Below are 22,553 nucleotides of genomic sequence, written 5' to 3'. Positions count from 1 at the left end.
AGTTGTTGATGTTGGGGGAGCAGTTGTTGGGGTTGCAGTTGTTGATGTTGGGGGAGCAGTTGTTGGAGTTGCAGTTGTTGTTGTTGGGGGAGCAGTTGTTGGGGTTGCAGTTGTTGATGTTGGGGGAGCAGTTGTTGGGGTTGGATCTGAAATTGGAAGAAATAATTGTCAATAAATAATGATCACATCTCAAATGTCAAAATCAAATATCTGAAGTGTATTGATGGTTTGTAAAGACTGAAAAGTCCTCTTCTACTTCTTCTACTTCTTCCCCTTCTGCTGAACCAGGATAGTAAATAATATGAGGTTGTAATTTCTAAAAATAGTTTAAGTGTCTAATATACACTACTTGACTCTTTACTCCACCTTACATATCTATATACTTGCACAGCAATTTTTTGTCATGTATATTGCCTAAGAATTGTAATGTATCAAATAGAGTGGTGGGCCATCAGGGCCAGCAAAGCCTTCTCTGCTGGCCTCAACAGAATCACAAAGGTATAGCTGGTGGGTTGCCAGTTTGAGCAAAGTCCACCGAAAACATTAATTTCCCACAATTTAAGCTTCTGCATTTTCCAAACGCACTAGTAGTATTCAAACGAATTGTTCGGTTCGTAAGCCTTGTACCAAACGGTTTAATACAAATATGTGTATTGTTACACTACTAGAAACAAATAATGACGAGTAGCTATGGCGTCATATTGAGGTTATCAGGAGGTGGTTCAACTGTAGTAGGAAAGAACTGAAGGCCCAGGTATAAAATGCACGGCCCACCACTGAAGCAAAGCAATGCCTTGGGTGTGGTACCTCTGCAACCTCCACACTGGCATAGGATGTAAATAGTGCATTTTAAATTATGTATTTTATATATATATATATATATATATATATATATATATATATATATATATATATATATATATATATATGTCTCTATATATATAAAAAAATATTTAACAATCATAAACAGCAGGATTAGCTGCAATCCAGGGGAAGTGGGTATAATCTTGAAGTAATTACTAGAGCGGCTGTATGACTGACATGTTAATAGCATGAACAAATTACTAAGAGATTATCTAAACTTCAATTCACCTGACGTCGGAGGAGTCACCGTACCTATAAAAACAAAGACATAGATTTAATTGGATAAAAATCAGTCTGATCTGCTAACATCAAAAACAAAAGTCAGTTAGTGAATTCACTTAAATACCACAAAAATAAAATTATATTTAATTGATACATCAACCTGGTATTTGTAACTTGTTAACTTGTAAGTTAAAGCAAAGCAAAGCAATGCCTTGAGTGTGGTACACCCAAGGCAACCTCCACACTGGCATAGGATGTAAATTGTGTATTTTGTATATATGTATGTCTAAATATCACATCCGGGATCTATAAAACAAAGCAGTGTTTTAAATGGAGCTGCTCTCACCGTTGGGCTGATGGCGGTCCTCATCATAGATGCAGCCGTACACACCTTGCTTCTCACCACACCACTCATACTCTGTGCAATCCAGCTGTTCGCAGGGGTCTGACTCAGCTATGGAAATTATGGGGACAGGTTTAGACAAAGAGTGACGAAACATGTAAAAAACTATGTTTTTCTACAAGTAGGACAAATGGCAAAGTTCTGTTAAACTAAGGATTATATCTCTCATTCATTATTTTGGCTGTCCATAAGCCCAGTGCAAACTTACCGCACTGCAAAGCAGAGCGCCACTCAGGGATGTTTAATCCCAAAACAGAGCAGGTGCTCTCGTAGGCGGAGACTGCAGTACACAGCATGTCATTGGCTGGAGTGTAGAGGCAGAGGTCATAGACACAGGAACTGAAAAATGGCTGTGGATCAGAGTGCAGGTGACAGGCACTGAATGGACCGCTACTGTTGGTGATGACACTACAGAGCTCAGAGTATTCTTCCATCAAGGGACAGTCATCCAATCCATCATCACTGCTTTCATCAGTGGATCCACATCTAGAAAAGACATTGAACGTTTAAGATTTGAGCTGACTTTGTTTATTTTGACATATTTTACCGTCATATGTGTAATGTTGTTTCTTTGTGTAGTGAAGGGTTGTGAACCCTGCATGTTCTTTTCATAACATCTCACCCTGGTTGGCTTGTGGAGGATTTCCAGCTGTGTCCAAAGTGATTGTCATTTTGTGCCAAAATGCCATTGGGCAAGACTTTGTCATCTGAAGGATCCCTGTTGAAGTTTCCACACATGCCTGTGACTCTATTTTGATGGTATTGGCCCAGTCTGACCAGTAAAGTGCTCCGGCCGTTAAAGTGAACTTTCAAGTCAACGGCATCGACCACGATGTAGCGTCCCTGTCTTACTACCTGAGCTAATGTTCCCACAGTGGTGGGAAGAGACACCTCACTTCCATTTACCTGGAAGGAAGAGAGATCAGAGAGAGACGGACAAGAAGGGAGGAGGCAGTTGTTTGTAATTATACTTACAATACAGAGATACAGAAGGTTTTTCATCTTGCAAGTAATGAAGAGCTTACCTTTACTCTTCTGTTGGGTCCAATCCTGACATGCACACTCTCTAGTTGATTTGAGAGGTATACATCCACTACTGACACAAACGACACACGGTTGTTGCCACGGTGATTATTGGTGGCTACTACCTGAAACTGTGTTTCATTGATGCCGGGGTTCACACTCTCAGTAATGATGTATGAGCATGTGCCCTGGAAATGGGCCAGTGCCCTATCAAAGGTGAAGTAGTGTGGATCGCCCGTAACAGTGCAAGTAGACATCTCATCAAAACAGCCCAGCTGGCCATTTCTGATGGTGCACTCTTGTGTAGGAGTGCAAGATGCAGCAGCACAGCGCAGGTCATTGGGAGCATGGCATTCACACCGCTGGGAGCAACCCTCTGTCCAGAAGGATTCACCAGCCTGTAACATGTGAGAATATGTTCATGTACATATATTTATACAACTTGTGGGCTGTGTATAACAGGTCTCATACTAATACAATGGAAAAAATAAAATAAACAAGAACTACTACAACTACAGCTGGTCATGGTACAAAATGACAGTTGTGACACGCAATATATGTAGCACAATGAAGTAGCAAATATTTGGTTCTCTGTCAACAGTATTTTTAAATATCTTGTTACTTGATAATTGTAGGCAAATGAGGATCACTTTTAATTGAGCACACTGATGTTGATAGAGATGGGCAGATTAAAAAAGAAGACAAAAGGATTCTGATATCTGTGATATAAGAGAGTTGCTTGACCAAAGTGAAATGATTATGTGCAAAGACTGAAATCACAGAGACTGTCAGATGAATTATTCGGGCACAGTGATACAAATCTGGTTTCTTATCCATTTAGAGCTATATGACTTACATTATAGTTGAACCCGTCATATTGACAGCCAGTTGTTGGGGTTGCAGCTGTTGATGTTGGGGTTGCAGTTGTTGTTGTTATGGCAGTTGTTGGGATTGCAGTTGTTGATGTTGGGGGAGCAGTTGTTGGGGTTGGATCTGAAATTGGAAGAAATAATTGTCAATAAATAATGATCACATCTCAAATGTCAAAATCAAATATCTGAAAAGTATTGATGGTTTGTAAAGACTGAAAAGTCCTCTTCTTCTAATTCTTCCCCTTATGCTGAACCAGGATAGTAAATAATATGAGGTTGTAATTTCTAAAAATGATTTAAGTGTCTAATATACACTACTTGACTCTTTACTCCACCACACATATCTATATACTTGCACAGCCAAGTTTTGTCATGTATATTGCCTAAGAATTGTAATGTATCAAATACAGTGGTGGGCCGTCAGGGCCAGCAAAGCCTTCTCTGCTGGCCTCAACATAATCACAATGTTATAGCTGGTGGGTTGCCAGTTTGAGCAAAGTCCAACGAAAACATTATATTTCTCACAATTTAAGCTTCTGCATTTTCCAAACGCACTAGTAGTATTCAAACGTATTGTTCGGTTCGTAAGCCTCGTTCCAAACGGTTTACTACAAATACGTGTATTGTTACACCCCTAGAAACAAATAATAACCCGTAGCTGTGGCGACATAATGAGGTTATTAGGAGGTTGTTCAACTGTAGTAGGACAGAACTGAAGGCCCAGGTATAAAATGCACAGCCCACCACTGGTCAAATGTACCTTGATTTTGTATCAAATTTTGTCATTTACAAATTTTTATTTTTCATTTTGCTGTATTCATTGTTCTGAATAATCTGTATCCCTTTCCTGCCCTTTTAGACTGCTTCTTCTGCTACTGTATTGTGACATGTGAATTTACCCTCTTGGGTTGTTGTTGAGGTAACAATTGTTGATGTTGGGGTGGTGGTTGTTGTTGTTATGGCAGTTGTTGGGGTTGGGGGAGCAGTTGTTGGGGTTGCAGTTGTTGATGTTGGGGGAGCAGTTGTTGGGGTTGGATCTGAAATTGGGAGAAAAATTGTCAATGAATAATGATCACATCTCAAATGTCAAAATCAAATATCTGAAGTGTATTGATGGTTTGTAAAGACTGAAACGTCCTCTTCTACCCCTACTTCTGAATGAGGGAAGTAAACAATATGAAGTTGTAATTTCTAAAAATGGTTTAAGTGTCTAATATACACTACTTGACTCTTTACTCCACCACATCTATGTACTTGCAGAGCCAAGTTTTGTCATTTATATTGCCTAAGAATTGTAATGATTCAAATCCAGTGGTGGGCCGTCAGGGCCAGCAAAGCCTTCTCTGCTGGCCTCAACAGAATCACAAAGTAGTAGCTGGTGGGTTGCCAGTTTGAGCAAAGTCCACGGAAAACATTATATTTCCCACAATTTAAGCTTCTGCATTTTCCAAACGCACTAGTAGTATTCAAACGTATTGTTCGGTTCATAAGCCTCGTACCGAACGGTTTAATTCAAATACGTGTATTGTTAAACCCCTAGAAACAAATAATAACCCGTAGCTGTGGCGACATATTGAGGTTATCAGGAGGTGGTTCAACTGTAGTAGGACAGAACTGAAGGCCCAGGTATAAAATCCACGGCCCACCACTGACGCAATGCAATGCCTTGGGTATGGTACCTCTGCAACCTCCACACTGGCATAGGATGTAAATAGTGCATTTTAAATTGTGTATTTTATATATATATATATATATATATATGTATGTCTCTATATATATAAAAAAATATTTAACAATCATAAACAGCAGGATTAGCTGCAATCCAGGGGAAGTGGGTATAATCTTGAAGTAATAACTAGAGTGACTGTATGACTGACATGTTAATAGCATGAACAAATTATTAAGAGATTATCTAAACTTCAATTCACCTGACGTCGGAGGAGTCACCGTTCCTATAAAAACAAACACATAGATTTAATTGGATAAAAATCAGTCTGATCTGCTAACATCAAAAACAAAAGTCAGTTAGTGAATTCACTTAAATACAACAAAAATAAAATTATATTTAATTGATACATCAACCTGGTATTTGTAACTTGTTAACTTGTAAGTTAAAGCAAAGCAAAGCAATGCCTTGGGTGTGGTACACCCAAGGCAACCTCCACACTGGCATAGGATGTATATTGTGTATTTTGTATATATGTATGTCTACATATCACATCCGGGATCTATAAAACAAAGCAGTGTTTTAAATGGAGCTGCTCTCACCGTTGGGCTGATGGTGGTCCTCATCATAGATGCAGCCGTACACACCTTGCTGCTCACCACACCACTCATACTCTGTGCAGTTCAGCTGTTCGCAGGGGTCTGACTCAGCTATGGAAATTATGGGGACAGGTTTAGACAAAGAGTGACGAAACATGTAAAAAACTACGTTTTTCCACAAGTAGGACAAATGGCAAAGTTCTGTTAAACTAAGGATTATATCTCTCATTCATTATTTTGGCTGTCCATAAGCCCAGTGCAAACTTACCGCACTGCAAAGCAGAGCGCCACTCAGGGATGTTTAATCCCAAAACAGAGCAGGTGCTCTCGTAGGCGGAGACTGCAGTACACAGCATGTCATTGGCTGGAGTGTAGAGGCAGAGGTCATAAACACAGGAACTGAAAAATGGCTGTGGATCAGAGTGCAGGTGACAGGCACTGAATGGACCGCTACTGTTGGTGATGACACTACAGAGCTCAGAGTATTCTTCCATCAAGGGACAGTCATCCAATCCATCATCACTGTTTTCATCAGTGGATCCACATCTAGAAAAGACATTAAGAGTTTAACATTTGAGCTGACTTTGTTTATTTTGACATATTTTACCGTCATATGTGTATTGTTGTTTCTTTATGTAGTGAAGGGTTGTGAACCCTGCATGTTCTTTTCATAACCTCTCACCTTGGTTGGCTTGTGGAGGATTTCCAGCTGTGTCCAAAGTGATTGTCATTTTGTGCCAAAGTGCCATTGGGCAAGACTTTGTCATCCGAAGGATCACTGTTGAAGTTTCCACACATGCCTGTCACTCTATTTTGATGGTATTGGCCCAGTCTGACCAGTAAAGTGCTCCGGCCGTTAAAGTGAACTTTCAAGTCAACGGCATCGACCACGATGTAGCGTCCCTGTCTTACTACCTGAGCTAATGTTCCCACAGTGGTGGGAAGAGACACCTCACTTCCATTTACCTGGAAGGAAGAGAGATCAGAGAGAGACGGACAAGAAGGGAGGAGGCACTTGTTTGTAATTATACTTACAATACAGAGATACAGAAGGTTTTTCATCTTGCAAGTAATGAAGAGCTTACCTTTACTCTTCTGTTGGGTCCAATCCTGACATGCACACTCTCTAGTTGATTTGAGAGGTATACATCCACTACTGACACAAACGACACACGGTTGTTGCCACGGTGATTATTGGTGGCTACTACCTGAAACTGTGTTTCATTGATGCCGGGGTTCACACTCTCAGTAATGATGTATGAGCATGTGCCCTGGAAATGGGCCACTGCCCTATCAAAGGTGAAGTAGTGTGGATCGCCCGTAACAGTGCAAGTAGACATCTCATCAAAACAGCCCAGCTGGCCATTTCTGGTGGTGCACTCTTGTGTAGGAGTGCAAGATGCAGCAGAACAGCGCAGGTCATTGGGAGCATGGCATTCACACCGCTGGGAGCAACCCTCTGTCCAGAAGGATTCACCAGCCTGTAACATGTGAGAATATGTTCATGTACATATATTTATACAACTTGTGGGCTGTGTATAACAGGTCTCATACTAATACAATGGAAAAAATAAAATAAACAAGAACTACTACAACTACAGCTGGTCATGGTACAAAATGACAGTTGTGACACGCAATATATGTAGCACAATGAAGTAGCAAATATTTGGTTCTCTGTCAACAGTATTTTTAAATATCTTGTTACTTGATAATTTTAGGCAAATGAGGATCACTTTTAATTGAGCACACTGATGTTGATAGAGATGGGCAGATTAAAAAAGAAGACAAAAGGATTCTGATATCTGTGATATAAGAGAGTTGCTTGACCAAAGTGAAATGATTATGTGCAAAGACTGAAATCACAGAGACTGTCAGATGAATTATTCGGGCACAGTGATACAAATCTGGTTTCTTATCCATTTAGAGCTATATGACTTACATTATAGTTGAACCCGTCATATTGACAGCCAGTTGGGGTTGCAGCTGTTGATGTTGGGGTTGCAGTTGTTGTTGTTATGGCAGTTGTTGGGGTTGCAGTTGTTGATGTTGGGGGAGCAGTTGTTGGGGTTGGATCTGAAATTGGAAGAAATAATTGTCAATAAATAATGATCACATCTCAAATGTCAAAATCAAATATCTGAAGTGTATTGATGGTTTGTAAAGACTGAAACGTCCTCTTCTACCCCTACTTCTGAATGAGGGAAGTAAACAATATGAAGTTGTAATTTCTAAAAATGGTTTAAGTGTCTAATATACACTACTTGACTCTTTACTCCACCACATCTATGTACTTGCAGAGCCAAGTTTTGTCATTTATATTGCCTAAGAATTGTAATGATTCAAATCCAGTGGTGGGCCGTCATGGCCAGCAAAGCCTTCTCTGCTGGCCTCAACATAATCACAAAGTAGTAGCTGGTGGGTTGCCAGTTTGAGCAAAGTCCACGGAAAACATTATATTTCCCACAATTTAAGCTTCTGCATTTTCCAAACGCACTAGTAGTATTCAAACGTATTGTTCGGTTCATAAGCCTCGTACCGAACGGTTTAATTCAAATACGTGTATTGTTAAACCCCTAGAAACAAATAATAACCCGTAGCTGTGGCGACATATTGAGGTTATCAGGAGGTGGTTCAACTGTAGTAGGACAGAACTGAAGGCCCAGGTATAAAATGCACGGCCCACCACTGACGCAATGCAATGCCTTGGGTATGGTACCTCTGCAACCTCCACACTGGCATAGGATGTAAATAGTGCATTTTAAATTGTGTATTTTATATATATATATATATATATATGTATGTCTCTATATATATAAAAAAATATTTAACAATCATAAACAGCAGGATTAGCTGCAATCCAGGGGAAGTGGGTATAATCTTGAAGTAATAACTAGAGCGACTGTATGACTGACATGTTAATAGCATGAACAAATTATTAAGAGATTATCTAAACTTCAATTCACCTGACGTCGGAGGAGTCACCGTTCCTATAAAAACAAACACATAGATTTAATTGGATAAAAATCAGTCTGATCTGCTAACATCAAAAACAAAAGTCCGTTAGTGAATTCACTTAAATACAACAAAAATAAAATTATATTTAATTGATACATCAACCTGGTATTTGTAACTTGTTAACTTGTAAGTTAAAGCAAAGCAAAGCAATGCCTTGGGTGTGGTACACCCAAGGCAACCTCCACACTGGCATAGGATGTATATTGTGTATTTTGTATATATGTATGTCTACATATCACATCCGGGATCTATAAAACAAAGCAGTGTTTTAAATGGAGCTGCTCTCACCGTTGGGCTGATGGTGGTCCTCATCATAGATGCAGCCGTACACACCTTGCTGCTCACCACACCACTCATACTCTGTGCAGTTCAGCTGTTCGCAGGGGTCTGACTCAGCTATGGAAATTATGGGGACAGGTTTAGACAAAGAGTGACGAAACATGTAAAAAACTACGTTTTTCCACAAGTAGGACAAATGGCAAAGTTCTGTTAAACTAAGGATTATATCTCTCATTCATTATTTTGGCTGTCCATAAGCCCAGTGCAAACTTACCGCACTGCAAAGCAGAGCGCCACTCAGGGATGTTTAATCCCAAAACAGAGCAGGTGCTCTCGTAGGCGGAGACTGCAGTACACAGCATGTCATTGGCTGGAGTGTAGAGGCAGAGGTCATAAACACAGGAACTGAAAAATGGCTGTGGATCAGAGTGCAGGTGACAGGCACTGAATGGACCGCTACTGTTGGTGATGACACTACAGAGCTCAGAGTATTCTTCCATCAAGGGACAGTCATCCAATCCATCATCACTGTTTTCATCAGTGGATCCACATCTAGAAAAGACATTAAGAGTTTAACATTTGAGCTGACTTTGTTTATTTTGACATATTTTACCGTCATATGTGTATTGTTGTTTCTTTATGTAGTGAAGGGTTGTGAACCCTGCATGTTCTTTTCATAACCTCTCACCTTGGTTGGCTTGTGGAGGATTTCCAGCTGTGTCCAAAGTGATTGTCATTTTGTGCCAAAGTGCCATTGGGCAAGACTTTGTCATCCGAAGGATCACTGTTGAAGTTTCCACACATGCCTGTCACTCTATTTTGATGGTATTGGCCCAGTCTGACCAGTAAAGTGCTCCGGCCGTTAAAGTGAACTTTCAAGTCAACGGCATCGACCACGATGTAGCGTCCCTGTCTTACTACCTGAGCTAATGTTCCCACAGTGGTGGGAAGAGACACCTCACTTCCATTTACCTGGAAGGAAGAGAGATCAGAGAGAGACGGACAAGAAGGGAGGAGGCACTTGTTTGTAATTATACTTACAATACAGAGATACAGAAGGTTTTTCATCTTGCAAGTAATGAAGAGCTTACCTTTACTCTTCTGTTGGGTCCAATCCTGACATGCACACTCTCTAGTTGATTTGAGAGGTATACATCCACTACTGACACAAACGACACACGGTTGTTGCCACGGTGATTATTGGTGGCTACTACCTGAAACTGTGTTTCATTGATGCCGGGGTTCACACTCTCAGTAATGATGTATGAGCATGTGCCCTGGAAATGGGCCACTGCCCTATCAAAGGTGAAGTAGTGTGGATCGCCCGTAACAGTGCAAGTAGACATCTCATCAAAACAGCCCAGCTGGCCATTTCTGATGGTGCACTCTTGTGTAGGAGTGCAAGATGCAGCAGAACAGCGCAGGTCATTGGGAGCATGGCATTCACACCGCTGGGAGCAACCCTCTGTCCAGAAGGATTCACCAGCCTGTAACATGTGAGAATATGTTCATGTACATATATTTATACAACTTGTGGGCTGTGTATAACAGGTCTCATACTAATACAATGGAAAAAATAAAATAAACAAGAACTATTACAACTACAGCTGGTCATGGTACAAAATGACAGTTGTGACACGCAATATATGTAGCACAATGAAGTAGCAAATATTTGGTTCTCTGTCAACAGTATTTTTAAATATCTTGTTACTTGATAATTTTAGGCAAATGAGGATCACTTTTAATTGAGCACACTGATGTTGATAGAGATGGGCAGATTAAAAAAGAAGACAAAAGGATTCTGATATCTGTGATATAAGAGAGTTGCTTGACCAAAGTGAAATGATTATGTGCAAAGACTGAAATCACAGAGACTGTCAGATGAATTATTCGGGCACAGTGATACAAATCTGGTTTCTTATCCATTTAGAGCTATATGACTTACATTATAGTTGAACCCGTCATATTGACAGCCAGTTGGGGTTGCAGCTGTTGATGTTGGGGTTGCAGTTGTTGTTGTTATGGCAGTTGTTGGGGTTGCAGTTGTTGATGTTGGGGGAGCAGTTGTTGGGGTTGGATCTGAAATTGGAAGAAATAATTGTCAATAAATAATGATCACATCTCAAATGTCAAAATCAAATATCTGAAGTGTATTGATGGTTTGTAAAGACTGAAACGTCCTCTTCTACCCCTACTTCTGAATGAGGGAAGTAAACAATATGAAGTTGTAATTTCTAAAAATGGTTTAAGTGTCTAATATACACTACTTGACTCTTTACTCCACCACATCTATGTACTTGCAGAGCCAAGTTTTGTCATTTATATTGCCTAAGAATTGTAATGATTCAAATCCAGTGGTGGGCCGTCATGGCCAGCAAAGCCTTCTCTGCTGGCCTCAACATAATCACAAAGTAGTAGCTGGTGGGTTGCCAGTTTGAGCAAAGTCCACGGAAAACATTATATTTCCCACAATTTAAGCTTCTGCATTTTCCAAACGCACTAGTAGTATTCAAACGTATTGTTCGGTTCATAAGCCTCGTACCGAACGGTTTAATTCAAATACGTGTATTGTTAAACCCCTAGAAACAAATAATAACCCGTAGCTGTGGCGACATATTGAGGTTATCAGGAGGTGGTTCAACTGTAGTAGGACAGAACTGAAGGCCCAGGTATAAAATGCACGGCCCACCACTGACGCAATGCAATGCCTTGGGTATGGTACCTCTGCAACCTCCACACTGGCATAGGATGTAAATAGTGCATTTTAAATTGTGTATTTTATATATATATATATATATATATGTATGTCTCTATATATATAAAAAAATATTTAACAATCATAAACAGCAGGATTAGCTGCAATCCAGGGGAAGTGGGTATAATCTTGAAGTAATAACTAGAGCGACTGTATGACTGACATGTTAATAGCATGAACAAATTATTAAGAGATTATCTAAACTTCAATTCACCTGACGTCGGAGGAGTCACCGTTCCTATAAAAACAAACACATAGATTTAATTGGATAAAAATCAGTCTGATCTGCTAACATCAAAAACAAAAGTCCGTTAGTGAATTCACTTAAATACAACAAAAATAAAATTATATTTAATTGATACATCAACCTGGTATTTGTAACTTGTTAACTTGTAAGTTAAAGCAAAGCAAAGCAATGCCTTGGGTGTGGTACACCCAAGGCAACCTCCACACTGGCATAGGATGTATATTGTGTATTTTGTATATATGTATGTCTACATATCACATCCGGGATCTATAAAACAAAGCAGTGTTTTAAATGGAGCTGCTCTCACCGTTGGGCTGATGGTGGTCCTCATCATAGATGCAGCCGTACACACCTTGCTGCTCACCACACCACTCATACTCTGTGCAGTTCAGCTGTTCGCAGGGGTCTGACTCAGCTATGGAAATTATGGGGACAGGTTTAGACAAAGAGTGACGAAACATGTAAAAAACTACGTTTTTCCACAAGTAGGACAAATGGCAAAGTTCTGTTAAACTAAGGATTATATCTCTCATTCATTATTTTGGCTGTCCATAAGCCCAGTGCAAACTTACCGCACTGCAAAGCAGAGCGCCACTCAGGGATGTTTAATCCCAAAACAGAGCAGGTGCTCTCGTAGGCGGAGACTGCAGTACACAGCATGTCATTGGCTGGAGTGTAGAGGCAGAGGTCATAAACACAGGAACTGAAAAATGGCTGTGGATCAGAGTGCAGGTGACAGGCACTGAATGGACCGCTACTGTTGGTGATGACACTACAGAGCTCAGAGTATTCTTCCATCAAGGGACAGTCATCCAATCCATCATCACTGTTTTCATCAGTGGATCCACATCTAGAAAAGACATTAAGAGTTTAACATTTGAGCTGACTTTGTTTATTTTGACATATTTTACCGTCATATGTGTATTGTTGTTTCTTTATGTAGTGAAGGGTTGTGAACCCTGCATGTTCTTTTCATAACCTCTGACCTTGGTTGGCTTGTGGAGGATTTCCAGCTGTGTCCAAAGTGATTGTCATTTTGTGCCAAAGTGCCATTGGGCAAGACTTTGTCATCCGAAGGATCACTGTTGAAGTTTCCACACATGCCTGTCACTCTATTTTGATGGTATTGGCCCAGTCTGACCAGTAAAGTGCTCCGGCCGTTAAAGTGAACTTTCAAGTCAACGGCATCGACCACGATGTAGCGTCCCTGTCTTACTACCTGAGCTAATGTTCCCACAGTGGTGGGAAGAGACACCTCACTTCCATTTACCTGGAAGGAAGAGAGATCAGAGAGAGACGGACAAGAAGGGAGGAGGCACTTGTTTGTAATTATACTTACAATACAGAGATACAGAAGGTTTTTCATCTTGCAAGTAATGAAGAGCTTACCTTTACTCTTCTGTTGGGTCCAATCCTGACATGCACACTCTCTAGTTGATTTGAGAGGTATACATCCACTACTGACACAAACGACACACGGTTGTTGCCACGGTGATTATTGGTGGCTACTACCTGAAACTGTGTTTCATTGATGCCGGGGTTCACACTCTCAGTAATGATGTATGAGCATGTGCCCTGGAAATGGGCCACTGCCCTATCAAAGGTGAAGTAGTGTGGATCGCCCGTAACAGTGCAAGTAGACATCTCATCAAAACAGCCCAGCTGGCCATTTCTGATGGTGCACTCTTGTGTAGGAGTGCAAGATGCAGCAGAACAGCGCAGGTCATTGGGAGCATGGCATTCACACCGCTGGGAGCAACCCTCTGTCCAGAAGGATTCACCAGCCTGTAACATGTGAGAATATGTTCATGTACATATATTTATACAACTTGTGGGCTGTGTATAACAGGTCTCATACTAATACAATGGAAAAAATAAAATAAACAAGAACTACTACAACTACAGCTGGTCATGGCACAAAATGACAGTTGTGACACGCAATATATGTAGCACAATGAAGTAGCAAATATTTGGTTCTCTGTCAACAGTATTTTTAAATATCTTGTTACTTGATAATTGTAGGCAAATGAGGATCACTTTTAATTGAGCACACTGATGTTGATAGAGATGGGCAGATTAAAAAAGAAGACAAAAGGATTCTGATATCTGTGATATAAGAGAGTTGCTTGACCAAAGTGAAATGATTATGTGCAAAGACTGAAATCACAGAGACTGTCAGATGAATTATTCGGGCACAGTGATACAAATCTGGTTTCTTATCCATTTAGAGCTATATGACTTACATTATAGTTGAACCCGTCATATTGACAGCCAGTTGGGGTTGCAGCTGTTGATGTTGGGGTTGCAGTTGTTGTTGTTATGGCAGTTGTTGGGGTTGCAGTTGTTGATGTTGGGGGAGCAGTTGTTGGGGTTGGATCTGAAATTGGAAGAAATAATTGTCAATAAATAATGATCACATCTCAAATGTCAAAATCAAATATCTGAAAAGTATTGATGGTTTGTAAAGACTGAAAAGTCCTCTTCTTCTAATTCTTCCCCTTATGCTGAACCAGGATAGTAAATAATATGAGGTTGTAATTTCTAAAAATGGTTTAAGTGTCTAATATACACTACTTGACACTTTACTCCACCACACATATCTATATACTTGCACAGCCAAGTTTTGTCATGTATATTGCCTAAGAATTGTAATGTATCAAATACAGTGGTGGGCCGTCAGGGCCAGCAAAGCCTTCTCTGCTGGCCTCAACATAATCACAATGTTATAGCTGGTGGGTTGCCAGTTTGAGCAAAGTCCAACGAAAACATTATATTTCTCACAATTTAAGCTTCTGCATTTTCCAAACGCACTAGTAGTATTCAAACGTATTGTTCGGTTCGTAAGCCTCGTTCCAAACGGTTTACTACAAATACGTGTATTGTTACACCCCTAGAAACAAATAATAACCCGTAGCTGTGGCGACATAATGAGGTTATTAGGAGGTTGTTCAACTGTAGTAGGACAGAACTGAAGGCCCAGGTATAAAATGCACAGCCCACCACTGATCAAATGTACCTTGATTTTGTATCAAATTTTGTCATTTACAAATTTTTATTTTTCATTTTGCTGTATTCATTGTTCTGAATAATCTGTATCCCTTTCCTGCCCTTTTAGACTGCTTCTTCTGCTACTGTATTGTGACATGTGAATTTACCCTCTTGGGTTGTTGTTGAGGTAACAATTGTTGATGTTGGGGTGGTGGTTGTTGTTGTTATGGCAGTTGTTGGGGTTGGGGGAGCAGTTGTTGGGGTTGCAGTCGTTGATGTTGGGGGAGCAGTTGTTGGGGTTGGATCTGAAATTGGGAGAAAAATTGTCAATGAATAATGATCACATCTCAAATGTCAAAATCAAATATCTGAAGTGTATTGATGGTTTGTAAAGACTGAAACGTCCTCTTCTACCCCTACTTCTGAATGAGGGAAGTAAACAATATGAAGTTGTAATTTCTAAAAATGGTTTAAGTGTCTAATATACACTACTTGACTCTTTACTCCACCACACATATCTATATACTTGCACAGCCAAGTTTTGTCATGTATATTGCCTCAGAATTGTAATGATTCAAATCCAGTGGTGGGCCGTCAGGGCCAGCAAAGCCTTCTCTGCTGGCCTCAACATAATCACAAAGTTATAGCTGGTGGGTTGCCAGTTTGAGTAAAGTCCACCGAAAACATTATATTTCCCACAATTTAAGCTTCTGCATTTTCCAAACGTACTAGTAGTATTCCAACGTATTGTTCGGTTCGTAAGCCTCGTACTGAACGGTTTAATACAAATATGTGTATTGTTACACAACTAGAAACAAATAATAACCCATAGCTGTGGCGTCATATTAAGGTTATCAGGAGGTGGTTCAACTGTCGTAGGACAGAACTGAAGGCCCAGGTATAAAATGCACGGCCCACCACTGACGCAATGCAATGCCTTGGGTATGGTACCTCTGCAACCTCCACACTGGCATAGGATGTAAATAGTGCATTTTAAATTGTGTATTTTATATATATATATATATATATATATGTATGTCTCTATATATATAAAAAAATATTTAACAATCATAAACAGCAGGATTAGCTGCAATCCAGGGGAAGTGGGTATAATCTTGAAGTAATAACTAGAGCGGCTGTATGACTGACATGTTAATAGCATGAACAAATTACTAAGAGATTATCTAAACTTCAATTCACCTGACGTCGGAGGAGTCACCGTACCTATAAAAACAAAGACATAGATTTAATTGGATAAAAATCAGTCTGCTCTGCTAACATCAAAAACAAAAGTCAGTTCGTGAATTCACTTAAATACAACAAAAATAAAATTATATTTAATTGCTACATCGACCTGGTATTTGTAACTTGTTAACTTGTAAGTTAAAGCAAAGCAAAGCAATGCCTTGAGTGTGGTACACCCAAGGCAACCTCCACACTGGCATAGGATGTAAATAGTGCATTTTAAATTGTGTATTTTATATATATGTATATGTATGTCTCTATATATATTAAAAAAAATGTAACAATCATAGACAGCAGGATTAGCTGCAATCCAGGGGAAGTGGGTATAATCTTGAAGTAATAACTAGAGCGGCTGTATGACTGACATGTTAATAGCATGAACAAATTACTAAGAGATTATCTAAACTTCAATTCACCTGACGTAGACATCTCATCAAAACAGCCCAGCTGGCCATTTCTGATGGTGCACTCTTGTGTAGAAGTGCAAGATGCAGCAGCACAGCGCAGGTCATTGGGAGCATGGCATTCACACCGCCGAGAGCAACCCTCTGTCCAGAAGGATTCACCAGCCTGTAACATGTGAGAAAAACAGATGCAATCAAAATGATAGTGTGCTACAATAATAAGACAAAAAGACTGCTGTGGGGAAATTGTCATGGAAATAATGGGCTTCAGAGTGCAGTAGTACACTTGTCGCATTCTGACAGAAAGGCCCTTTAAATTGTTGTCATGTGATTTGCGATGTTTTTACTGTAAAACGATAGTTACATAGCTGCATTGCTTGGAACATGGCATGTCACTTTTGAATACCAAGTTGTCACTCAGTCTTGTAACTTGCAGCTTTGCATCATTCCTTCATGAAATTCAATAGTCGCAGCAGATTAGAGCATAAAGTAATCCAAAACTGAGATAATGTGTCTGAGTTCCTTGTCTGACTTTTTTCTTAAATGCTATTGTCTTTAATTTTACAAAGAAAATGTGTGGGCTGTGTATAAGGTCTAATACTAATAAAATGGAAAAAAAAATAAACTAGAACTACTACAACTACAGTTGGTCAAGGTACAAAATGATAGTTATGACACACAATATACACTGCCTGGCCAAAAAAAAAGTCGCCACCTGGATTTAACTAAGCAAATAGGTACGAGCCTCCTATTGGATAATTACTGCATGGGCGATTATCTTTCAGCTGGCAACAAGTTATTTAACCCCAACTGGTGCAATGAGTTGCTTCTGTCGAAAGACACATATTCCAAGATGACAATGCCAGGATTCATCGGGCTCAAATTGTGAAAGAGTGGTTCAGGGAGCATGAGACATCATTTTCACACATGGATTGGCCACCAAAGAGTCCGGACCTTAACCCCATTGAGAATCTTTGGGATGTGCTGGAGAAGGCTTTGCGCAGCAGTCAGACTCTACCATCATCAATACAAGATCTTGGTGAGAAATTAATGCAACACTGGATGGAAATAAATCTTGTGACATTGCAGAAGCTTATCGAAAAACAATGCCACAGCGAATGCGTGCCGTAATCAAAGCTAAAGGCGGTCCAACGAAATTTTAGAGTGTGTGACCTTTTTTTTTCGGTGGCGACTTTTTTTTTGGCCAGGCAGTGTATATAGCACAATAAAGTAGCAAATATTTGGTTCTCTGTCAACAGTATTTCTAAATATCTTGTTACTTGATCATTTTAGGCAAATGAGGATCGCTTTTTATTGAGCACACTGGTGTTGATAGAGGCGGGCAGATTAAAAAAGAAGACAAAAGGATTCTGATATCTGTGATATAAGAGAGTTGCTTGACCAAAGTGAAATGATTATGTGCAAAGACTGAAATCACAGAGACTGTCAGATGAATTATTCGGGCACAGTGATACAAATCTGGTTTCTTATCCATTTAGAGCTATATGACTTACATTATAGTAGAACCCGTCATATTGACAGCCACATTTTTCCACAGGGACACATCTTGTCCCACTCCTGAGAAAACCTTCATTACAGAAACATCCCTCAGAGCAAACCTGCTCACAGATGGCATCAACGCTGCTGGCACAGATGTGACCACAGTCGGTACCACACAGCTCATAATGGCTGTTGGCGGGACAGTCAACTCCTTTATGAGAGAGGAATTAAATGATGCATGTCAGATGGTTGAAAATGATTCAGTCAATTAACATAGCCTATATGCAGTAGGTCGAGACTTCTTTGATTGTTACCTAGGCTGTTTAAATAGTGGATAAACAACACATTGACTCGTTGACTTACTGCAGGTGGTGTTCTGTCTCCAAGGGTAGATTCGAACATTAGCAGACTGACAGGCACTGACGTATGCCTGAATAGCTCTGCACAGAAGATCTTGGCCACTTCCCGACACACAAACATCAAACACGCAGTCACTGAAATATGGCGCTGGGTTAACCTCCTCATGGCAGAAGCTTAAGGGGCCGTCAGATGCCTGAATCACCTCACATTGGGCTCTTGCAGGTCGGTCATTGTTGCATTGTGGGCAGGAGGAGCCACACCCATCACTGCAGGTGTCGTTGCTTGCCACTTTCCAGGCTGTCCCAAACTCCTGTGGAGTGGTAACCATCATTCCAGATGGGGTGTGGAAGTCATCATTTGGATTTCCATTGAAGTTTCCACAAAGTCCACATGTTTTTTGTCTGTAATGATGACAATAATTAAATACACCCAGAGTCAAAAATATGTTTATACATTGAAGCTAAATTATTTAAACATTTGTAATAAAATATTTTTCAGAATGTAAACTAAAGCATTCAAATGGGCTGCAGTAAATGGCAGTTACCTGTAACTTGGAGGTACAGAGACAGACACTGTACTATATCCATCGTACATGACCCTCAGGCCAAAATCAGCACTGACATGTGTGCGAAATCCACTTGCATAGATAGAGACAAGACTTCCATTCAGGACAACAGGTAAGTTTTGAGTTACTCCGTTCACCTTTAACAATGTAAAAACAAAATTGGATTAACAATCATAGATTTGTATTTTGGCAAACCCAGTATAGATTCAAAATACAAGAAAGGTCTGAGGAAATAATTGTTCCAACTGTTCAGAATTTGTGTAACTCACCTGTACCACACCACGGCTCTCCCTCGACATGTGCACTCGATAGCCCCCCACATTCACAAAAACTTCTGCTGTGATTGAAACTGGCCTCCCTCTCCACGGCTCATTCTTAGCTTCCACAGAAAATTGGTGAAGCCCATGAGTGGCATTACAAAGGGTCGCCAAAACATAGCGGCAGGTTCCCTGGAAGTTATAGGCCTTGCGATCAAAGGTGAGGTAGTGGGGGTCACCAGAGGCAGAGCAGGTGCCATGAGGGTTGGGATGGCAGCCAAACTCACCCTCCACCACACGGCAGGACTCCTGGGGACCACAGGTGTTGGGGATACAGTGGACCTGCCCAGTAGTGCCATTACAGGAACACAAGCTCTGACATTCCTCACCGTCCCAGAATCGCTCTCCTCCTCGCCGATAGCGTCCTTGGTGATGGCATCCGCAGGCTGTAGGTCGCACGCACTGGTTGCCATTAAGGATAAAACCATCATCACACTGGCACCCATCCTGGCACACACTGGCACAGGCGAAAGGGAAAGAGAGGCTGGGGCAGGTGGAAGGACAAGAGCTTCCACAGACTTCATGATGGCTGTTTTGGGGGCAGTTTTGCTCTAGAGAATAAGAAAAAATCAATGAATTAAGCAAAGTCATTTACATTATATTAGAACAACCTACACCAAAAGGGGGCAAAGTGCTTACCACAGCGAGTTGCATTCCTCCAGCGTCCAAGGGCAACGCCCTGCTGTTGACACATTAGTGCATAATCTCGTAGGACCTCACATAGTGCTGATGCTGGATCTCTAGAGGCTCTAAGGATCCCCACACATGCATTCACATGCTGCTGGGAGTCCTCCATGGCCCAGCATTGGGCAAACGGCCCATGTGGTGAGCCAAGAATGCCACAGTACTCACGAGAATTGTTATTTGTTGTAGAGTCATGATTTACACTTTCCACACAGTCTGCAGCGAGGGAGCCGTCCCGCCAACTGTCCCCAAAGTCCTGAGGGCTGGTGACCAGAATGCCGTTGGGTGTGCGGAAGTCATCATGTGGCTGGCCATTGTAATTACCACAGAGTCCACCTAATGAACCGTTGTAGATACCAGGTGCAGTGACACGCACAAAGTGAGGCCAAGCTGTCTGCACAGTCACACCAAAGGAAGTGCGAATGTTGATACTGTGAATGCTGCTGTGGTAGATTTGGATTCGGTTGGACGCCGAGCTGAATGGTAGTCTTATCCGCTGACCGTCAACCTAAGGGGCCATTTGAATAGTAATTCAAATTACTTTGTAGTTCACAAGATTGAAACAAATGTATGTGCTGCTAAATATTCAGAAGAAACAATTAAATCATTAAAGAACCTAAAACAGTTGTAATAATATTCATATTACTAAACTTTCACACGTCAGCAATCCTTTTGTCAAATTTGTCTTCATTAGAGTTCAGATGATTAACTTTTAAAATGTTGGTTGTATCACATTGGAATCTGTCTTTTCAAAAAAGTTCCAATCACGTACCTCTACTCTGCTGCTCGCCATCTCAATAGACACGTGTGTTCCCTCTGCCTCAAACTTTAGCAACCTGGAAAAACCCTGCTGGCCTCTGGGCAGTTTTTCTGCTGTCACCACAAAATGTGGGTAACTAGACAATCCCATGACTTTGGCCAGGGTCAATCGACACGCCCCAGGATACATGTATGTCAATCCATCAAACGTTTGATATGACACTGGGCCTTTTATCCAGCATGTTCCATAGCTGTTAGGTCTGCATCCTCTTTCTCCCTCCTCCACACGGCATGATTCAAGTGGACCACAACCATGGGAGCGGCAAGTCATGGAGCCATGACTGCAGTTACAACGTCTCCCACAGTCGTCGTCTAGTATTACAGTTTCTCCAGAGCGGTAGTAGCGACCCTCAAAGCTGCAGCCACACTCAGCATGAGGGATGCAGACTCCAGCACTAAGTATGTAGCCTGAATTGCAGATGCAGCTCTCCTGGACAGGAAGAGGGCAGTCGACGGTAGAATTGGGGCTGACACAGGTAGCTGGACATGCTGTGCCTCGCGGCTCAAAGTGGCTGTTTGCTGGGCATTGGATTTCTAGACAAAAGAAAAAAAGATTTATCTTGACATCTTGACAGCCCAAGGATTATATGAAATAATGTTTTTGACTGACAGACATACCACAGAAGCCTCGCCTCCTCCAGTTTGGCAGCTGTACACCATTCTGTTGACACTGACTTGCATACACATTTAGGGCTTGGCACAGAATGGGTTGATACCCTTCTCCTACACACAGATCATACACACAGCTTTGCAAAAAGGTCTGAGGGGGAAGTTGTTGATGGCAAGCAGCAAAAGGTCCGGAAGTGCTCTGGAGGATACCACAATGACCAGTATTGCTGTATAAAGCTGTCTGAGCCTCAGTGCAGGCAGCACAGCTCAGACCTCCACAATCTGTCCCACAGCCAGGCTCATTGTCATCCGATGCTTGCCAGCTGTTGGCAAAAACCACATCAGAGCTGACAACTTCTCCTTGGCGGGTTCGAAAGTCATCCGTGCGATCATTGTTGAAGTTTCCACACAGGCCACATGTTGCATTCTGGTAAGTGTAGGGCACCCTGATCCTAACATAATGATTTGTGTCATAAGACACCTCCAAGCCAAAGTCAGTACTGAGGATCAAAGAAAAACATGACTCGTAAACCTGGACCGCGCCATTGTTGAGAGAGAATGGAGTGTCTGCAAAGACGCCATTAACCTGTAAACACACCAACAAGCAAAGACATAGTTGTAAAAATATGAACAAAATTAAAATATCACAGTAAGTGGAGCCTTATTTCTTAATACTGACCTTAACCGCACCACGACGTCCCTTGACAAGCTCAATGGTTTCATTATAGACAAACACTTTGACCAGTCGTGTCCAGGAAACACGAGTGCTGCCCCGATGCTCGTTCTTGCCCTCTACTCTGTAGTAGGGCAACCCACGACCACATTGCTCAGAGAGAACATAAGTGCAGGTGCCTTGGAAGTGAAACACTTTGTTATCGAAGGTATAGTAATGTGGATCACCACTAATGGTGCAGGTGCCTCTCCGCACCGTCTGGCAGGTGAACTGAAAGGCAGTAGGTTGGCAGATTTGGGAAAAGGAGCAGCGTTGGCTGCGACACTGCAGGCCTGCTGAGGTGCAGGTGCACTTTTGTGCACAGGTACTGTCACTCCAGAATGAGTCACCAAGCTGCACGGATTCACCTTGAGAAGAATGAAAGGAAGAGTTCACTTCAAGGAA

The 22,553-nt window shown here is 41.2% G+C and overlaps 2 protein-coding genes across 2 annotated transcripts in view; both read right to left on the bottom strand.

The window, feature by feature from the left end:
• Positions 1–22,553, bottom strand: part of LOC306713257 (alpha-tectorin-like) — a gene marked incomplete at its 5' end in the record, with an annotated part of 55,127 nt that overhangs the window by 30,474 nt on the left and 2,100 nt on the right. Inside the window, 12 exons of the mRNA XM_079182905.1 lie at positions 12,310–12,360; positions 12,518–12,795; positions 12,932–13,215; positions 13,335–13,730; positions 18,097–18,293; positions 18,446–18,843; positions 18,987–19,144; positions 19,277–19,875; positions 19,964–20,516; positions 20,781–21,361; positions 21,446–22,022; positions 22,116–22,516. Of these exons, the coding sequence (XP_079039031.1) occupies positions 12,310–12,360; positions 12,518–12,795; positions 12,932–13,215; positions 13,335–13,730; positions 18,097–18,293; positions 18,446–18,843; positions 18,987–19,144; positions 19,277–19,875; positions 19,964–20,516; positions 20,781–21,361; positions 21,446–22,022; positions 22,116–22,516 (4,473 nt within the window). The remainder of the gene's footprint in view (positions 1–12,309; positions 12,361–12,517; positions 12,796–12,931; positions 13,216–13,334; positions 13,731–18,096; positions 18,294–18,445; positions 18,844–18,986; positions 19,145–19,276; positions 19,876–19,963; positions 20,517–20,780; positions 21,362–21,445; positions 22,023–22,115; positions 22,517–22,553) is intronic.
• LOC306713199 (alpha-tectorin-like) lies at positions 9,628–11,232 on the bottom strand (the record flags this gene model as incomplete). Its single annotated transcript, XM_079182848.1, has 4 exons — positions 9,628–9,915; positions 10,035–10,430; positions 10,889–10,932; positions 11,211–11,232. 4 exons carry the CDS (start codon positions 11,230–11,232, stop codon positions 9,628–9,630), a joined length of 750 nt encoding a protein of 249 aa, XP_079038974.1.

Source organism: Pholis gunnellus (assembly GCF_910591455.1).
Source record: "Pholis gunnellus genome assembly, chromosome: 21".
In the NCBI taxonomy this organism is placed as follows: domain Eukaryota; kingdom Metazoa; phylum Chordata; class Actinopteri; order Perciformes; family Pholidae; genus Pholis; species Pholis gunnellus.
This window is presented reverse-complemented; position numbering and strand designations above follow the sequence as displayed.